This window comes from Plecotus auritus, assembly GCF_963455305.1.
Source record: "Plecotus auritus genome assembly, chromosome: 7".
In the NCBI taxonomy this organism is placed as follows: domain Eukaryota; kingdom Metazoa; phylum Chordata; class Mammalia; order Chiroptera; family Vespertilionidae; genus Plecotus; species Plecotus auritus.
In genome coordinates, this window is record NC_137774.1 from 145260305 (window position 1) to 145280533 (window position 20229).

The window sequence follows — 20229 nt, forward strand, 5'->3', positions numbered from 1 at the left end:
AACTCTTTTTGATTAAGATCCATAATAAGAAATACAATTTACATCATACCAATACACTTATGTATCTGGGTGCTTATGTGATCACATCTATTAATCTGAAGTACAGTATGATGAAAAAATACCCTTACTATAAGTAAAGAGGTCTGGTATTTTCTATTCCAGTTCCTTTTTTTAAAGAGCTTGTCATAATTTTAAAAACTGATTTCATAATCCCTAATGGGTTGCAACCCACTATATAAGAAAAACTTTTTAGTGTATGAGGCAGATATCATTCTAATAATCACACATACAGATATATAATAACTAGTGCCCTGGTGCACCAATTCGTGCACATTGAAAGGAAATTAATTAGAAGGTGGCTGGCAGGGCAGAACTGGGCAAGACAGGCAGACATGCCCTGGAGCCAACCTCCCATGGTCCCTCACTGGCAGGCAGCACCTGGGGCAGTGTGGGGTCCCTTGGCCTGGCCTGTGGGGAAATGGGCTGAAACCAGCTCTCCGACATCCCTGAGGGGGTCCCAGATTGCGAGAGGGTGGTTCTCGGGTGACACCCCCTGGAATTGGGCTCCCTCCTCTCTGGTTCCGGGTGCATCACCTGAGAACCCCCACTGCCAAGTCACCACAGCTCAGCAACTCCTGCATTGAGCATCTGGGTCTGCATGTGAGACTAAGAACTCCTGCAGAGGTCTCAGGTGGGTAGGGATGTCCATGCAACAACAAAGAAGAGGACGAGGAAAAAAGCAATAAAAGACAACCCTGGAAAAGAGAAGGGCCAGACCCTGAGAACCCTGGCAAGTGATCTCAGTTTTCCCCCCTTAGAGTAATGAATGGGAATTCATGACAAGGTTATCCAAACTGGAATGGAATTTTCTAGACAGTAAAAGATGTTTTGTCCTGATGTACATCTATTTCAATATTTGTACCATGGAATATTAAGCAGCCATAAAAATTAATGTGAAGATTCACTATGTACTACAATGGAAAGATATCCAGCATATATTGTTGATTGGGAAAAAATAACAAGATGAAGAAAACTATATATAGTGTACCATCTTTTTTTTTTTTTTTTTTTTTTTTTTTTTAGTTTAGATTCTTTATGGTTTAAAGTATTACATATGTCTCCCTTTTCTCCCATTGACCTCTCCCCGGCCGTTCCCACCATCTTTTTAATAAATAATGATGTTTTAAAAACAGCTTGTGTGTTAGTATTTTCTTACATATGCATAAAATATCTTTAAAGAATGTTTAGGATGAGTAACATAGTTTCATGAGGAGAGAAGGCTCTTCATTGAATACCTTTTCATACTTTTAAATTCTGGAACCATGTGAATATATTTATGTATCTAAAAAATATCTCTCTGAAGTGTGAATGATAGATTGGGAAGCAAAAATACATGAGAACAGTGAGGATGACATTTTGATGGTCTGTACAAAGGATGAAGTGGTCGCTTGTAAAATAGCCGTGAGAACAGAAATGGAGAACTAAATAGGACAATCAACAAGACTTGATGAAGAAGTGGATATGTGAGGTATGGGAGATCAAGGGTTGAGAGACATATGGGTTTTTAGATTAAACAACTGGACAAGATATTGGAAACTCACTGACACAGACCATTAGAACAGGACCAGTTTGGGGTAGGAGGGGTAGTATTTAGGTCATGAGTTCACATTTAGATGTGGTGAATTTGAAGTTCCTTTGAAATAGCCAAGAGAGAGGACAGAGAAACACTGGTAAAGAGAATCAACAAGGATGGCAATGGGAATGTGTGGTCTATTAAGAAGAGCAGGAGAGATTGCTCTTTTGGAAGGCAGAGAAAGCTGTTCCAATTAGGTACTAGGTAGAAATTTAAGCCCCCGGAGAGCAAGAACTTTATCTGCCCTGCTCACGACTGCTTCCTAATATCTAGCCAGTGTTTGTCACTGTCAGGCAATCAAGTACTGGGAGGAAGAAGGGGAAAGAGGGAGGAAGGCATGCATATGACTCCTATCAAAAAGGAACCACTGCTAGTGTCCTCAAACACATTATCTCACTACCTGTTTCTCTTCACAATGTCTGCCGGAGACGAGCATAGATTATGATCCCCGTTCTACAGAGGAGAAACAGGTTAGGAGTTGTTATGACTTATCCTCAGCCACACTGCCAAATCCAGTCTTATTCTCTCCTCTGGGGAAGAATATATCCCAGAACCTTAAAGTTTGAATCCAGGAGGCATCAAGGCAAGGATTATGAACCGTAAATTAAAGATAAATTTAAGGAACGACACTGGGATGTTTGTAGGCATCTGCTAGCAGGGTTCTCTTGTACAGAAGATTTAAGGATACAACAATGATGTGAAGAGTTTACTGGGGCTACATCTGTATCCCATAGGGATTCAGAGTCCCTAATCCAGACAATTGCCTAGATTCTAGGAAAAGACAGACACAGACACACACAGAGACAGGCAGACACGTACATTTATCAGAAGACACTTCCCAAACTAAACTATAGAGTCTCAACTTTTATATTTTAGTTCTTCCCAATATCTTCCTAAAATCCTGGGATATCTGGCATGACCCTCTTTATCCTCTTCTTAGAGAAAACTCTGACAAGGTACAGATTAAGCATTCCTCACTGTTCCCTCTGATTTCTACCCTCAGAATGGTTATTTCCCCCAATTTTTATGATTTTTAAGTTGTTTTCTAATGCAAACTGAAGGCACAGACTTACAAGGAGTCCTGCCTCAGAAGGACATGGATAGGGGCTGACTGTCCTGTGGTGTGATGGAGTTGTGCTACCCTTCACTGCTTGGGTCAGAGCTCTATGAGGCTTGGAGTTTCTGTTTGCCACAGAAATATCCAGATATTTTAAGTAGATATTAATTTGGTTTGAAGAAAATCCTAGGCTTCTTCTTGGCTTGAAGTGGCAAATGGGTTAACATTCAGATACTCTCCCAAACTTCAGGATATACTCAGTTCTTGTATTTTTCATACTAAGAAAGACAAGTACTAGGAATAATAATCAGGAATCACTTTTATTTTACTTGAATTACGCAATGAATTTTTCCTTAAAATCTAATAGGTTTTAAAACACTATCATATTTTTTAAATATATGACAGATTTAAAATGCCTTTAATGAATCATTTAATTTACATGCATACATATTTTTATCCTTGTCCAGCTTGAAAGACATCTAACAGCAAACGTCTAAATACATGAAATTATGTTTCTCAAGTTCTTAAGAAAATCAAGTTGTGGTTTTTATTGGGGGGCTGTGAACTAGTATTAGACTTAACATTTCTTTTTTCTTCTTCTTTATTTCAGAGAGGAAGGGAGAAGGAGAGAGAGACAGTAACATCAATGAGAGTGAATCATGAATCGGCGGCCTCCTGCATACCCCACACTGGGAATCAAGCCTACAAACCAGGCATGTGCCCTGACCAGGAATCAAACCATGACCCTCCTAGTTCATAGGTCCACACTCAACCACTGAGCCACGCCTACCTGGCTAAAATTAATTTACTTCTTGAGCAAATGGGGGAGGGAGGAGGTAATGCAGAGGAAAAATGGCCCACAAACAAAATTTTACTGCAAATAAGCTAATAAAGTCTCCACACAAGTTGAGAGGATGTGTGCAGTTCCTAATCCTGGATTAGAATTGAGTAGTCTTCAGTTCTAGGCTCAGTTTAGAAAAACCATGTCCTCCAGAAAATCACTTAAGCTCCTTAGGTCTCCATTTCCTCAACCCTAAAATTTATAATGTAGGGATAAAAAATTAACTAGATAATAAAAATTAGAAATCTCATGTGGCTCTGTAGAAAACATCCTCACTTAGCAACTGCAATGCAAGCAAAGATAACTAGTTGATAAATAAACTTACTATAAATATAACTCAACATTTTAGGAGTAAGACATGTATAATATATATTGTAGACCAGAAAATTAAATGTCTACAATGATGATCCCCTTAAAATAGAAAATTCATTTATTAAACTTCAATGATAGAATTTAATCAAATCCTAATGTCTTGATTACATACATTAAAGTGTTGCCTAAGCCTTGTATAAAATGCAGATTTGCAAAATTTATTTCTACTTGTTAATGACTGTCTGTTATCAAAGACAAATCTCTCAGCATTTAGTTTTGAAAAAGGCACGCAGAGAGAAACATCATTCATGTATATATACATTTGCTCTTAGATATTACCCCAGTTGGGCAGGAACCAGAATCTGTGTATGGAAATTAAATGGTCCATGTAAAGTGTTTTAAAACCTATCATATTTTTACTCTTATAATTATAAATGCTATAACTTTTTATAACTATATAATTAATCTTTGTGAGCAGTTTATTACCAAAACTTAAATTCATCAAAGTTTCAAGCCTTCAGGGAAAGTGAAATCATCTGCTGAAGAAAGTGAAACAGTTTAACTGTCTCTCATTCCCAACCTGGGAGTGTGACTCTGATTTACCCTCCTACCTTGGTTATGTAATACCATAGGAGGCTAGCAAAGGAGAAATCATAGACTTGAAGAACCACTGTCAAATCTTTGGCTTCCCCTATCTGCTACTTAATTTAGTTTGATTTATCCCAATATCAAAATTCCCTTTCCCCTGCAGTTCTCAAAATTAAGAGTATATGAAAATTCTTGAGGCACACTGTGAAAAATACCACCTCAGACCTACTGATCGGAATCTTTGCCAGGATGAAAATAGGGGGTAAGAATGGGGGGACAATTATATTTGGAGAGAATGTTAGACGTGGTGGCACATTCTTTGTATTGAAAAGTATTCAGGGTCCTAAAGCATCTGAGGCCTCTCAGTGTACTAAATGAAGCACATTAGAGACATACTGAATGAAGTATCTGTCTCATGTCACTGAAATAGTTGGTTCTAAGCACTAGGAAACATCAAATCATTCTGCAAATTTTAAACTGAGATATTAAGACATGTTCACAACTGGTTTATGCTATGTTTGGTATGTGGCATTATCCATAGCTTTGGTTTCTAGTGGGGAACTTAATGCTTTCTCTTCTCTTACTTTGGCTGGGAAGCAAATTCAAAGAAGTGAACGGCTTTTAGTTTACATCTTCCTCTTAACTGTAACCTAACTGCTTTAGAAACTCTATTGTCCAAATAATGCTATAACTATTTACATGTATGTAGCAGTGTTCTTTTATATTAAAATTAAATTGTCAAGTTCAGTCTATATAGGCAGAATACAGGCAGCAGATGTCTACACTGCAGAGGTGATGGATTAAGCCTCTTTTGAGGGACCTATAGAATGACATTTCTTAAAATTGTAATGCCTGCTGTTAAAACTAGGAAACATAAAAGTCTGTGGTTTGCAAAAGCACCAGTGTACCTCTTACAAGCTGAAGCAAAAATCCTGACATCGACCACTGGCACTAAGAAGGAGGCAAGGCAGAAAACTTCAGTGATTCAAACTCAAAAAAGGTTTTCTTTAGAGAGGACAACAGCATCAAATAAATAAAAACACTTGAGAAAATATTTAAATTTTATTCTTAATTAAATCCTCATTTCAAAGTAGTGACTAATTTCAATTTATAGTTTTGTGGTAGCTGAAACAAACAGACCCTTCATCACCTTCTATTCTCAATGGTCAGTCCATGTAATTCTACTGCCATGATACAGTGTGATATCCTCTCCAGAGCCGTCAGAGGACAACCTGATTTCTTTATCATGGAGGCTAATGATGTAGGGAGCCCTGGCATGTGCCAAGCTCTGCTCCCTAAACAAGCCACCTTCCCTTCAGCTAAATGCCAAGGAAGGAAAGAAGTAGCACTGTAATCAGCATATATTATCTCAGGGAACTCAAATAGGCCTGTCAGGATTTATAGCTCCTCCTCTATTATTTTCCTCTCATCTGATTTTATTATTCATCTTTTATTATCATCTAATTTACTTCAGAAGTTCAATAATATACTTATTCATGTACAAAAATAACCATGTATTTTTATAGGGACAAAAGACAATAAAGTATTTGTACATTCTCCAATGCTCATTTAAAAATGCAGAGTATAGCCGAAACCGGTTTGGCTCAGTGGATAGAGCGTCAGCCTGCGGACTGAAAGGTCCCAGGTTCGATTCCGGTCAAGGGCACGTACCTTGGTTGTGGGCACATCCCCAGTAGGAGGTGTGCAGGAGGCAGCTGATCGATGTTTCTCTCTCATCGATGTTTCTAACTCTCTATCCCTCTCCCTTCCTCTCTGTAAAATATCAATAAAATATTTTTTTTAAAAAAATGCAGAGTATAAACAGAGTGCATAACAGGTAAATCATGTTCCATTAATTAGCTAATAAATGCATTAACAATTACTTGGTACACAAATATAAATATTTAAAAGAAATGTTCTCAGAAAGTCTCAATTTTACATAATCCAACTCTTGAAATTTATTAAAAGGTATCTACAATGTTTTCAATCTTCAAGAATGCGTTGTTCAGATAATTTTAAAAGATAGTTTTAAAAACTGGTTCATAAATATCTTCCTCAATTATCTATCACTGCCTATGAAGACTCATGTCAATTACCACATCACAATAATGGTGGTAAGAGCTACTCGTATTTACTCCTTTAACCTTCCTGACCTTATGAAATAGGCACTCCTGATTGTCCATGTTTTACAAATAAGGAAATTGAGACCTGAAGAGATTTAGTTACCTATCCCCAGTATGTTAATTTAGGCTGTCTAACTTCTAACGTTCTTAAACACTCTGAATAGTCCTATAGTGGGAGGTACAAGAAACCCATATGTAAGCTCATCCAGCCAACATGGAGATACTCAGGGTCAGTTAAAGGAGAAAGGGATGTTGAGGAAACTGATTGGAGCTGGTAGCAATCCTTTAAAATCATGAAAGTTGGGGCAATGTCAGAGATGACTACAGGGTGTAAGAAAAGGCAAGATTTGGAGGTGAAAAGAAAAGGAGGAAGAGTATTGGGCTATCTCTGCATTACCCTAACAAATTCCTCTTGAGTAAGATATGTAATTCCTCCAAACTAAGAGTCAAATTCTAAGATTATTTCTCTTTTGGTAAATAAAATATATTTTTCATGTGAAGGAAAAAATATCACCTAATTGTATATTCCATCAATTAAAAAAAACACACCCACATTTAAATCATATTATGAAATCATCAAGTTTTAGTTAAAACTTAAGAGTAAAACTGGTAATTTTTAGAGCAAAATTGGGCAATAGGGATAAAACTCAAAATGCATATACCATTTGTTCTGGCATTTCTACTGCTAAGAAATTTTTACTACTAATATTATTCAAAATTACACACACACACACACACACACACACACAGGAGGTCTCAGCAGCACTGCATATAGTTGGGGGGAAAAAGCAAACAACTTCAAAAATCATTCAGTAGGTTAATGGGTAAATACATCCATTCTATGGAATATTACACAAAATTTAAAACAGTAATAGACCTATTTATACTAACATAAAAAGATATTCACAATATATTGAGAGAAAAAGCAAACTGCAGAAAAATGTTTTCTAAACTGTTTTTATAATACATACATGTATACACAAAGAAAATTGCCTCAAGAAATATAAACCACACTGTCAACAGCAGTGGTTGCCTTGGGGGAGTAGGGAGTTACTGGAGACTAAGGGAAGAGGCTATTGGGAGTGGGCAGCCAATGAGGACTTGTCTTTTCATGTTCACATACTTCTATACTACCATACATTTTTCCAAGATACAGTCTTATTTTTAAAAACTTTAAGTTTCACACTACTGCACTTCGATATAACATATTTAAAGCAACTTTACTCTCTCCTACAGAATGTATTTGCTAATTATATTGACCAGTTGATAACACCTTTGTTTCACCAACTGTCAATGTCAGAATGTTCTACAATATAAAGTATATGCTTGTAAAAACTGGTTGCAATAGCAATAGCAAGTCCAACTACAATGAATATGACCATCCACAGGAAAACAAAAGGAAGAAAGATGTGACATGAAGCCTCCAAACAACTCCAACTGCCTCTCACTGTTAGATTTGGAACATGTATGTGTGTAAGAAGAAATCTCCAAATTTATACTCAGAACAAAATGAAATGAAAAAAATAAGTGTTACTTTTTACTTAACAAAGTGCTCACTGCCTATTACTTTTTTAAAATTTATTGATTGATTTTAAAAAGGAAGGAAGAGAGAAAGAGGGAGAGGGAGAAGGAGAAGTATTGATTTGTTGTACCACTTACTTATGCATTCATTGGTTGATTCTTGTATGTGCCCTGACCAGTGATTGAACCCACAACCTTGGCATATCAGGATGACACTCTAAGCAACTGAGCTATGCAGGCATGGCCCTATTACTTCTTAAATATTGTCCTTAGAAAGGCTACCATGATACACAGGTCATAATTTTGGCCCTGATAGAGCTTACAATCAAGTACACATTAAGCTACACATGAACATGGGACTGAATAAGTTTGTGTTTGCTTGGTAATATCTAGGGGAGCCTAAATAGATTGATATATAAGACATGGAGAGACAGAGGCATTCCAGAGGCTAAATTTAGTGGGACAGTCAGGCATGAATGGAATTGATGGTGTTAGTTTAATAAGTAAGAACAACTCTCAAACAAATTGAAATATCTGATCTAAGAAAATTATACAAACACAAGTAGGTAGAAGTACAAGAGGTACACCTTTGCAATATGGATCGTAGGTGCCTCCTGGATTTCTGCAGAAATACTACTACCAAAGAGTCACAGAATCAGAAGTGAAAGAGATCTTAGATGTCCATGTGCCAACTCTCATGGACATGTGAATACGTCCTTTCTACATCTGGCTGACTGAGATGGTATATTTGGGCATATGGCAGTGAGTAAGGGATGAGTCTAGCCTACTTTTAGGATTCGTCAGGCCCTGGAAATAAACCCCCTTTCCCACTGTTCTAATGTCACAGCTTCCTCTCAGTCTGTCACTTTCTGTTGTTGTCTGCCCAGTACAGACTAGCCCAGGGGTGGGCAAACTTTTTGACTCGAGGGCCACAATGGGTTCTTAAACTGGACCGGAGGGCCGGAACAAAAGCATGGATGGAGTGTTTGTGTGAACTAATATAAATTCAAAGTAAAGGAGCGGAGGGGAGAGCAAGAGAACCCTCCGCTCTTTCGGCTCCACGGGCCGGATAGAACAGCCGAACGGGCCGGATCCGGCCCGTGGGCCGTAGTTTGCCCACAGCTGGACTAGCCCATAAAAAGGTCGCTAAAAGAAGAGCACAAGAGAAAAATTAAAAGAGGAAGTATGTGCCAGAAAGTCAGAGAAAAGCAAGCTGACTTCCAACTCATTTAATATCATCCATCCCCCAATTGGTTTCTTCTCTCTTAACTATGAGAAGCTTCTTACAGAAATCCCAACAGGAGGTAAACTTGGTTATATTATTAGTATTACTAGAGGCCCGATGCATGAAAATTCGTGCAAGAGTAGGCCTTCCTTTCCCTGCTGCTGGCACTGGCTTCCCTCTGGCACCTGGGACCTGGGCTGCTTCCCTCCTGCCCCAGATTTCCCATTTCATCACTTAAGATCATGGCCTGCTTCCTACCTCTCTTCTTTTTTACCACTTGTCACTAGAATGGAAAGCAGTAGGAATGCAGCTCATGTAATTGGCCCATTTCCAGGATGGAAGAAATCTGATGATAAATTAATGAAGAGAAAGCTGGTGAGAGAAACTGCTCAAGTTCACTGCTCTCATGACGCTATTCTCATACAAAAAAGTTAACCTGAAAATCACATTGAGTCTAAAGCTAACCTGCATTCTGCACTTAATATTTCTTCCAATTTGAGAAACTCTGAAAGAAATATGCCATGTGAACACATTCTGCACCCAACTTTAGTTTACACTGTTTCATTAGTCCCACTATTTCAACATAGAAATGAGTTTTAAAAGCTTTAAGAAAGGAAACTTTGGGGGCTGCTATCCAAGCAAGGAAGACAAATACAGAACGAACAGCTGACTGTTGGTGTGGACTTCCTGTTAAACTAAAACTCAGAGAACCAAGTGACCCTAATGAATTAAGAAAAAAGAAGGAAAAAAAGAGAATGCAAAGAAGTTTTAAGAAATGTTATATCCTACTAGAGGCCCAATGCACGAAACTCATGCAAGAGTAGGCCTTCCATCCCCCGGCTGCCGGCACTGGCTTCCCTCAGGCACCTGGGACCTGGGCTTCCCTCTGGCCTCTGGCAGGCACCTGGGACCCGGGCTTCCCTCACAGCCCTGGCTTCATCCAGAAGGTCATCTGGAAGGACGTCCAGTCTAATTAGCATATTACACTTTTATTATTATAGACTAGAGGCCTGATGCACAAAATTTGTGCAAGGGGCTCGGCCCTCACAGTCACGGCAGCTTGCCTCAGCCCTCGCAGCCTTGGCTTCATCTGGAAGGTCTTCCAGAAGATCGTTCAGCTGGCTGGTCTAATTAGCATATTACACTTTTATTATTATAGATTCTTCTACCTCCATGAACAATTTAGTAGGAAACCACAATATGGCTCGTGAGAAATCTCTGAAATGATTGTTAGCTGGCCTGAATTTTCACAAGGCAACAAGATTGAGACAGATGCTATGACAGCAGAAGCCGACTTGCACAAGTCCTTGAGTACATGTGCTCTGGGTGGGTCCAAGGTACTTCTGTGGCAGAGTTGTTTACAATCCTGTTATTCAACACTAGAGGCCCAATGCACGAAATTCATAACAGGGGCTCGGCCCTCGCAGCAGCCCCTCCCCGCTCCGCCCACTGGTCATTCCGGGAGATCGTTCTGCTGTCCGATCTAATTAGCATATTAGTTCTTTATTATATACGATTGGTAGACTCTACCAAGTAAAATGCTCTACACACCTTAAGACAGCTACTTTAATAAAGCTAAGCCTGATATGGGAAGTACTAAAAGAAACATGGCTATGCCGGTTTTCCTGACATAAAAACCATGTTAAAAATATCCTATGGCACTCAGAGACTTGTAAAAGTATGCTTAGAGCAGCTCTATTCAAAACAACAAGGTCCATTAACAGTAGAATGGACAATAGTGCTGTTCTTGTACCTAGAACACTCTAGAGGTGTGCTGTCCAATAAGGTAGTCATTAGCCACATGTGGCTGTTGAGAACTTACAATGTGACTATAGTGTGATTTAAGATGTGCTGAAAGTGTAAAACAGACACCAGATTTCAAATATTTAATATGAAAAAAAGGGTAAAATATATCAATATTTATGTTGAATTGATATTTATGAATATTGTGATATTAATATGAATATGTTGAATCAATATTTGGATATACTGAGATAAATAAAACCTGTATTAAAATTAATTTTACTTGTTTAGTTTTAAATAAGGCTACTAGAATAGTTCAAATTACACATGTGGCTCTTATTATATTTCTACTGGACAGTGCTGAGAGTGGACTATTTGTTGGCCTGGGTGTTGGTTTGCTTTGTTAATCTGCAATTTATAGTTTATGCACTTTTATGTGTGTTATATCTCACAAATTAAAGTTTTTAAGAAATGATCTCCAACTGCTTTCCTTAAACATTTATATTTGCTATATATCAGTAATGACTTTGAAGAAAACCTAAAACAATAGGGTTGAGTGACTGGCCCTGTATCTTGAATCAGTACAACTAAAGAAATGTAAAGGTATTAAGACCCTAAACTGCTTACTCAAGACTGTCAGTCTTCAACATTTTTTTTTAAACTTTCAGAAATTATGTTTAAATGTTTTAAAAGCACAGCAACCTATAATTTAACAATATTATTTATCCTATCCCAGTTGTCGGCAAACTGCGGCTCGCGAGCCACACGCGCTGGCGAGCCGCAGTTTGTCGCTCTGTTGACTAATGAGTTTGCCGACCACTGACCTAGACTCTCGATTCCAATAATCACAGGCTGTTGTTGTTCCTTGTGATTAAGCCCCTATCCCAGTGGTCAGCAAACTCATTAGTCAACAGAGCGGCAAACCGTGGCTCACTAGCCGCATGTGGCTCACGAGCCGCAGTTTGCCGACCACTGTCCTATCCTAATGTAATATACTAGTATATGAAATAGGTGATGTGTCTATTTGTGAAAAGTTGTACATATATTCTTGTGAGTCAACGTATCTGCAATGCACAAAATAAATAGTTGGTGAATGTGTTTACAAATAAATCAAAATCACATGTTCAATGTATGAAAGAAAACCTTTTAGAGATGTCTTATTCAGATAGCCATATCCTAATCTCTCTATAAACAAGTTGTAATATTTTTCTAAGAATAATTTATTTTATTACTTTGAGGCATTCTGTCACAAATTTTATGCCTTGGAAAATAAATTTTTAAAGAAAACAAAAAAAATTCTGAGCATGCACAAGTCAGTTTACTGATAATAGTTAACATGGGTAAATAAAATGGTTAAATAAGTGTTTTCCACAACTAATATCTAGTATTTGATGAAATTTTACCAAATATAAAAGTATAAAAGCCAATCATCAACAAATGAAAGATTTTTCTAAGCATAAAAGGTTATGTGGTAGCTAGTAGAATGAACAAAACTGAATTGTTTTAAAATGCAAAACACAACTTAGGCCCGGCCAGCCTGGCTCAGTGGCTCAGTGGTTGAGCGTTGGCCTAACCGTCACAGTTCGATTCTTGGTCAGGGCACATGCCTGGGTTGTGGGCTCGACCCCCAGTGGGGGGCACACAGGAGGCAGCTGATCAATGACTCTCTCATCACTGATGTTTCTATCTCTCCCTCTCTGAAATCAATAATATATATATAAAGCGCACGCGCACGCGCGCGCGCGCACACACACACACTTTTACAATTCTCTTAGCTATCTAATAAGAGCAATGCTGATGATCTAACTCACATTTAATTAATTTTTATGAAGGATTGAACTTATAAACCAAAAAGAATCCAGAAGAAATCTATAGAATGAGTATCTATACTCACCATGAACTTGGTTAATTTCTGAATTCTGGGATAGAATTTCATCTGCTAATTTCTGAGCAGTTGGCAAAACTTCTGTGTGGTGCACTGTGATCAAATACTGTACAAACTTTTGTAGTTGGTCTCTATTCATTTGAAAGAGAGTTTCTGAAATGGGAAGATGCAATTTGACCTGATCTGGCTTGCGAATGCGGTATAAAGACAGTGCCACAACATGGGCACAATAAAATATGTCCTTGTTTCCACAGCTGCAGGTCACTGAGGTAATCTTGCAACGATCAAAGCTGATGGCCACGTTGCAAACAGTTTCTGGCTCCGATTGTATTGCAGGTTCTGTTACTGTGCCGCTCAAGTGGAAACCTAAATGAAAGGAAGAGAGGAGAGAATTTAGCTTCTGCATTCAAATGCTATGAAATATTCTAATTCTTTGAAATGTGTAGTACTTCATGGCAGCAAGAAAAAAACATGACAGCTTTTATTTCCAAGTAAAAACATTCAGGCCACTCAAACCCCATCCTACACCTACTTCCTCTCACATCTTAAAGGTAAAAAAAAATGGTATTCAAGAGACATCTGAAATATTTTACAGAGCCATATGAAAACACTTATCGCATATACCACCACCATTCCTTTAGGAAATAGATTACAGGACTAATAAGCCATCATTACTCTACCCTGAATCTGTGGTATACTGGATAAAAATTCCCTAGGTCAGTGGTGTTCTTCCTTTTTAACTTTTTCAAGTAGAGTAGGCCAGCTCTGCTTTCTTCTCAACAAACTCCTCCTTTCCCTCCATCTTTATTCCAGGTAGTCACTAGTCTCCTTCAACCAACTCTGTAACTATGAGGAGACTCCCTTTCACAGTGACGAGAAAAAAAGTTTTAATTAATAATCCTTTCTATAGCATGCATACATATCCCCCAATATAGAAATATAAGTGTCTGCTGATGGAACTGCAAAGCCCACCAAATCTTACGCATACCATACCTAAGTAGTTAATAACTATTTCCTTTCACATTATAGAGTTAAAACTGGTATAGAAGTTGTTAAACACTCATGCTTGAGCATGTGTGTGCACGCACACACACACATACAAAATCACCAAGTGGCAAGGAGCCTTTCACTTAGAACCACACAGGAATCCTCCACAACCTCCCAGACCAAAAGCCACGTGGACACTGCTAGTAATGGTCCAGAGATGAGACATTCACCCCACACAGGCAACAATTCCCCCTTGGAGAGCCCTAGCTACAGCTTACAGTCAACTAAAAACTGCCTTCCATCACCACTGTCACCTGTCAGTCCTGGCCTCTTTGGCCAAGGGACAATTCCTCCTCATGCCTCTTCCCTTAATGTGATTGGAAGGTTATCCTAATTTTTTTTTTTTTGTACAGTTAATTAGTTCCATCTTCCCTCCCTGAAAGCCACATTCAGAGGCCAGGGATAAACCTTAAGGGGATGGGATCCCTTTGGGAACTCCAGGACACATTTACCTAACGAATCAAGTGCCTGACAGAAACTTGAAGATACACGATAAAGCCCTTGCTGGCTTTCAGCCTTCCACTACCTATACTACTTGAATAAAATCCACCAAGCCCGCAACCATTTCTGTAGATTCCCCTTCATTCACAAAGATTCTTCACCATGTGGGAACTATGGGAAGCTGCAGAGATGTGACATGAGAATGATGGCCAGATAACACCTAGAGTTCAATGTGGGGCATCTGAACCCCATTTATTGTATTCTTCAAGGAAGGGTAATTAAGCCAGAGAGTTGGAAGAAACCCTATTCAACTACAAGAAATCTTTCAGAGTAATGTAATTTAACCTTATCATTCATATTCAGCAACACTTAAGTGGAAAGAGAAAGGTGCCATAATAATTCTTACCAAATTAATCAACTTAAAAAGCATTTTCTAAAAAGAAGTTACTATTATTGCTTCACAATAAGAAATTTTGAGAATTGTAATATGATAGATAACCTTTCATTTTCTTCCAGAGATTATCCATTTTAGTTTCCTTCCACAGAGTTTCAGAGTGGATATTCCAGTCTCCTTTATCTCTTTTAGTCAAGAAGTTTTTTGGAAAACCACAAAGAAAAGATACAAAGTAAATCCAATCATATTTTTAAAAAAAATTTTAATGTATTTTCCCACGAGGAAAAAGTCACTACAAAGGAAATAAATACCCATGAACATTTCCAAAACGAGTAAGGGCAGTCTTGCCTTATGATATACTAGAGGCCTGATGCACAAAACTCATGCAAGAGTAGGCCTTCATTCACCCGGCTGCCGGCACCAGTTTCCCTCGCAGCCCCAACTTCGTCCGGAAGGACATTCAAAAGGATATCTAGTCTAATTAGCATATTACGCTTTTATTATTATAGATGAGAAGCGCTGTAAGCCCACAATAACTAAAAATCCATGGAATAGCCGAGACCGGTTTGGCTCAGTGGATAGAGCGTCTGCCTGCGGACTGAAGGGTCACAGGTTCGATTCCGGTCAAGGGCATGTACCTTGGTTGTGGGCACATCCCCAGTGGGAGGTGTGCAGGAGGTGGCTGATCGATGTTTCTCTCTCATCGATGTTTCTAGCTCTCTATCCCTCTCCCTTCCTCTCTGTAAAATATCAATAAAATATATTTTTTTAAAAATATAAAAAAATCCATGGAACAGGCACAGATAAGACCAAAAAAAAAAAAAATCAATGGATCATAACAGAGAATTCAGAAAGTTTCCAAGGCCGAAACCGGTTTGGCTCAGTGGATAGAGCGTCGGCCTGTGGACTGAAGGGTCCCGGGTTCAATTCCGGTCAAGGGCATGCACATTGGTTGCGGGCACATCCCCCGTGGGAGGTGTGCAGGAGGCAACTGGTCGATGTTTCTTTCTCATCGATGTTTCTAGCTCTCTATCCCTCTCCCTTCCTCTCTGTACAAAATCAATAAAATATATTTAAAAAAAAAGTTTCCAAGAACATACTGTGCATTTTAGTGCAAGAAATGTTTTCCACCTGTCACATATATATGTGTACAAAGAAACCAGTTATTACTACAAGAAAATACTTGTCATAAACTGCCCATTTATAAAATTGATCTCTCCCGGGTTAACACTATCATGTCTCTTCTTGACCACCAAGTCAACATCTTTGTCTCTCCACCAAAGTGATGTTGGAAAACTTCTCCAATCACACACAGGCAAAGAAAGCCAAGAGAATTCAAGAGTTAGACTACTTAGTATTTAAATGGTCATTAAGACTATTAACAAGTATTTCAAGAGACTGACTTAACTACAAAAGAAGAGGCCCTTAGGAAAACTGATGAAGCCCTCAAAAAGTTTTGCAAAAATGACTTCTTCAGAGGAACCAAGATGGCAGCATAGGTAAACACCTGAACTTGCTGTCTCACACAACCACATCACAACTACTATTAAAAGAAAAAACAGATATCATCCAGAACCACGGGAAGGCTGGCTGAGTGGAAGTTCTACAACAAGAAGGAAAGAGAAAAGCGCATCTAGACTGGTAGGAGGTGCAGAGGTGCGGAAGAGCAAAGGAACGGAGGCGCGCACGGAAACGGGCTGGCAACTGAGTACGCTGTGGTCTTTTTCAATCAGGAGGGAGATACAAACTCCCAACTGCTCTGAATTCCAGTACCGGGCAAGACTCTGGGGACCCAGACTCATATGGGCAGAAACTGGACGGTCTGGCATTGGGCCGGAACACGAGGGCGGCTTTCTCTCAGAGGTGGTCATAGTGTTCATTGTTCCTGCAGGGGGCCGCGGGACACAGAGACCCAGGTACCTATCCAGGGCAAGGCCAACGGGCGACCATTGCTGTTTGCACCACTCCGTGATTCCCTGAGACCACGCCCCACCCAATTTACAACCCCACCCAAGCTGTGTGCAGAGGCGTTTGCATACGAATGGCCTGGCCCAGTGGTCGGCAAACCTCGGCTCTCCAGCCACATGCGGCTCTTTGGCCCCTTGAGTGTGACTCTTCCACAAAATACCACAGCCTGGGCGAGTCTATTTTGAAGAAGTGGCATTAGAAGAAGTTAAAAAATTTGGCTCTCAAAAGAAATTTCAATTGTTGTACTGTTGATATTTGGCTCTGTTGACTAATGAGTTTGCAGACACTGGCCTGGCCTCTTGCAACCTAACCTAACAAACTGCAGCTGGGTCAAAGAACCCCAGAGCTTCCAAAAGAAGGCCTAAGGCTCATCGGCAGCCTGCATTGCTTCACAGCTGTGCCTCATCTGGGCACCTCCAAACCCCAAACTAAGAGGAGGAATCTGCAGATCTCTCTGTAGCTCCTGCTGGGTGGCCTCAGGCAGGGGTTGACTTTGCACCTCCTTGGAAATCCAAGAGCCAGTGCACCCAGTGGTCAAAGTAAGACCACACCAGATTACAACTCTTCAGATCCATAAAAGACACACTCAGGGGGCAGACTCAGTGGGCACCAAAGCCCCACTGAAGCAAGTCCTGCCCCATAAGGGTGTTTCCAACACAGCAGTTCTCCCATTGTAGACACAACTGGTCCTCACAGCCAACTGGCCTGGAGATCAATTCCTCCCAGTGATACCAACAACAATCAAGGCTTAACTACAACAAGACTGTGCACACAGCCCATAAAGGGGTACATCAAGAGTGTCCACCTCAGGTGACTGGGGAGGCTGAGCCACTGGGCCCTATAGGACACCTAGCACACAAAGCCACTCTATCAACTCAGGGAAGCAACCAAAATGCGGAGACAAAGAAACATGTCACAAATGAAAGAAATGGAGGAAAGCAAACTACTGGATATAGAGTTCAAAACCACGGTTATAAGGTTACTCAAGAATCTTCTAGAAATCTCCGAGAATTTAGTGAGACCCTCAAGGATATGAAAAAGAACCAATTACAAATTAAGCATACATTGACTGAAATAAAGAATATACAGAGATCCAACAGCGGACAAGAGAATCCCAAGAATCAAGTCAAATATATGAAATACGAAGAAGCAAAAAACGCCCAACCGGAAAAGTAAAAAGCAAAAAGAATCCAAGAATATGAAGATAGTGTAAGGAGCCTCTGGGACAACTTCAAGCGTACCAACATCCGAATTATGTGAGTGCAAGAAGAAGAGAAAGAGCAAGATATTGAAAACCTATTTGAAGAAATAATGACAGAAAACTTCCCCTACCTGGTGAAAGAAATAGACTTACAAGTCCAGGAAGCGCAGAGAACCCCAAACAAGAGGAATCCAAAGAGGACCACACCAAGACACATCATAATTAAAATGCCAAGAGCAAAAGACAAAGAGAGAATCTTAAAAGCAGCAAGAGAAAAACAGTTAGTTACCTACAAGGGAGCACCCATACGACTGTCAGCTGATTTCTCAACAGAAACTATGCAGGCCAGAAGGGAGTGGCAAGAAATATTCAAAGTGATGAGTAGCAAGACCCTACAACCAAGATTACTCTACCCAGCAAAGCTATCATTTAGAGTTGAAGGTCAGATAAAGAGCTTCACAGATAAGAACAAGCTATAGGAGTTCATCACTGCCAAACCAGTATCATATGAAATGCTGAAGAGGAAGAAGAAGTAAAGATAAAAATTATGAACAAATACATATCAACAAGTGAATATAAAAATCGAGTGAATAAAAAATATGATGAACAGAATAAACTGGTGAATATAACAGAATCAGGGGCATAGAAAGGGAGTGGACTGACAATTCTCGGGGGGAAGGGGGTGTGGGAGGTGCAGGAAGAGACTGGACAAAAATCGAACACCTATGGATGAGGATAATGGGGGGCAGGGGAAGGGCATGGGGTGGGGTGGGTACCGGGTGGAGGGGAGCTATGGGGAGAAAAAAGAGGAACTGTAATAATCTGAACAATAAAGACTTATTTAAAAAATTAAAATAAAAAATAAAATTGTCAAAAATCAAAGAAATCTTAAAACCAGCAAGAGAAAATAAACTTTTAACTTAAAAAGAAAAAAAAAAAAATGACTTCTTCATTCATGTAATCTGTGCCAGTCAGAAGAAAGTCAGGTATACTGACTCCTGGTATCATATACAATTTAACATCCAATTTCATTAAACATTTATTACCATTGTAAAACTTTTTAAAAAACAAAGCAAATTATAAAATACTAGTGTCCCGGTGCACGGATTCATACACATTGAAAGGAAATTAATTAGAAGAAATATTTTAATATCGCTATTCATGTCTTGCTAATGAAAAGAAAATAGGATACTACCAAGTCTCCTGTCTACCTACTCCAGGACTTCAGTGAGGATCAAATGAGATGAGGCATGGAAAAATGCTTCACAAACATTTGGTTAAGCTGTAAAGTGTTTGCACCTGGCTATAAAGCAAGTTGGGTTTCTGGGCTGAAGAAACTGCAAGGATGCTAGTCGCTAGGACAAGAAAGCCAGGTTTTGCTATATGACATTATTACCCGGGGCCCACAGCAACCGACGGTTTCTGGACTGGGCTGTGGGCCCCATTTTGCGCCATGGGGTCTTGGCAGCATTGCCTGTGATTTGGTGGGGTGTCGCTCTGGGGTGGTGGCAGGGCCTGTGTCCCACTTGGGGGAAGCTGAATGTTGGTTTGTCAGTGCCAGGACCGTGGTGCCATTTATTTTTTAAATGGCCAGTGCACATTATGGCAGCTCCTGTGTTGAGCGTCTGACCCTGGGTGGTCAGTGCATATCATAGCTACCGGTCGGCTGGACAGACACTTAGCCTGTGACCACCAATTTAAGAAATATGTCAGGACACACATAAACATATACTTGTCTTATAGAGTAACACTTTATTAATCTGATATCATCAAAGATTAAGGTGTTTCATGAATATTCATTTTCCAAATAATTCTGGTTATCTTTCATGTACCCAAACTCCAGTAAGAATTCCAACCATTTTTGGGAAATATTTCTGTGCTGCCCTAATCAGCTGACCATTTAGGGTGTTACCAAATGAGTGGAGCAGCCCTCCTTATAACAGTCAGCTGCAGATGGCAGTACTCTTTATGTGGGACTTTTTGCTATTTTTCTCCATTATCAGCTACCCCAATAACTCCTCCTCTCCTATACTACTAGCCTTTTTCATAGAAAATTCTTTGCCCCCAGGTCACCTGCACCTCTAATTTGATTACCTTTGTGAACTTAATACTTAGAGACCTATTTGGGGTTTTTTGTTTGGGATGAGAGCAATTCCCCTTACTTTTAAGTTGAGATGGTTGATGCTGCTAGAGACGAGAAGCTTTAACTTTAAATACAGGAAAGTTACATAAATACACGTAAAGCACAGC

The 20229-nt window shown here is 39.5% G+C and overlaps 1 protein-coding gene across 1 annotated transcript in view; it reads right to left on the reverse strand.

The window, feature by feature from the left end:
* ZSWIM6 (zinc finger SWIM-type containing 6) overlaps positions 1–20229 on the reverse strand; it is a gene marked incomplete at its 3' end in the record, with an annotated part of 198959 nt that overhangs the window by 57720 nt on the left and 121010 nt on the right. The window contains exon 2 of the mRNA XM_080681775.1: positions 12938–13294. Within this exon, the coding sequence (XP_080537901.1) occupies positions 12938–13294 (357 nt within the window). The remainder of the gene's footprint in view (positions 1–12937; positions 13295–20229) is intronic.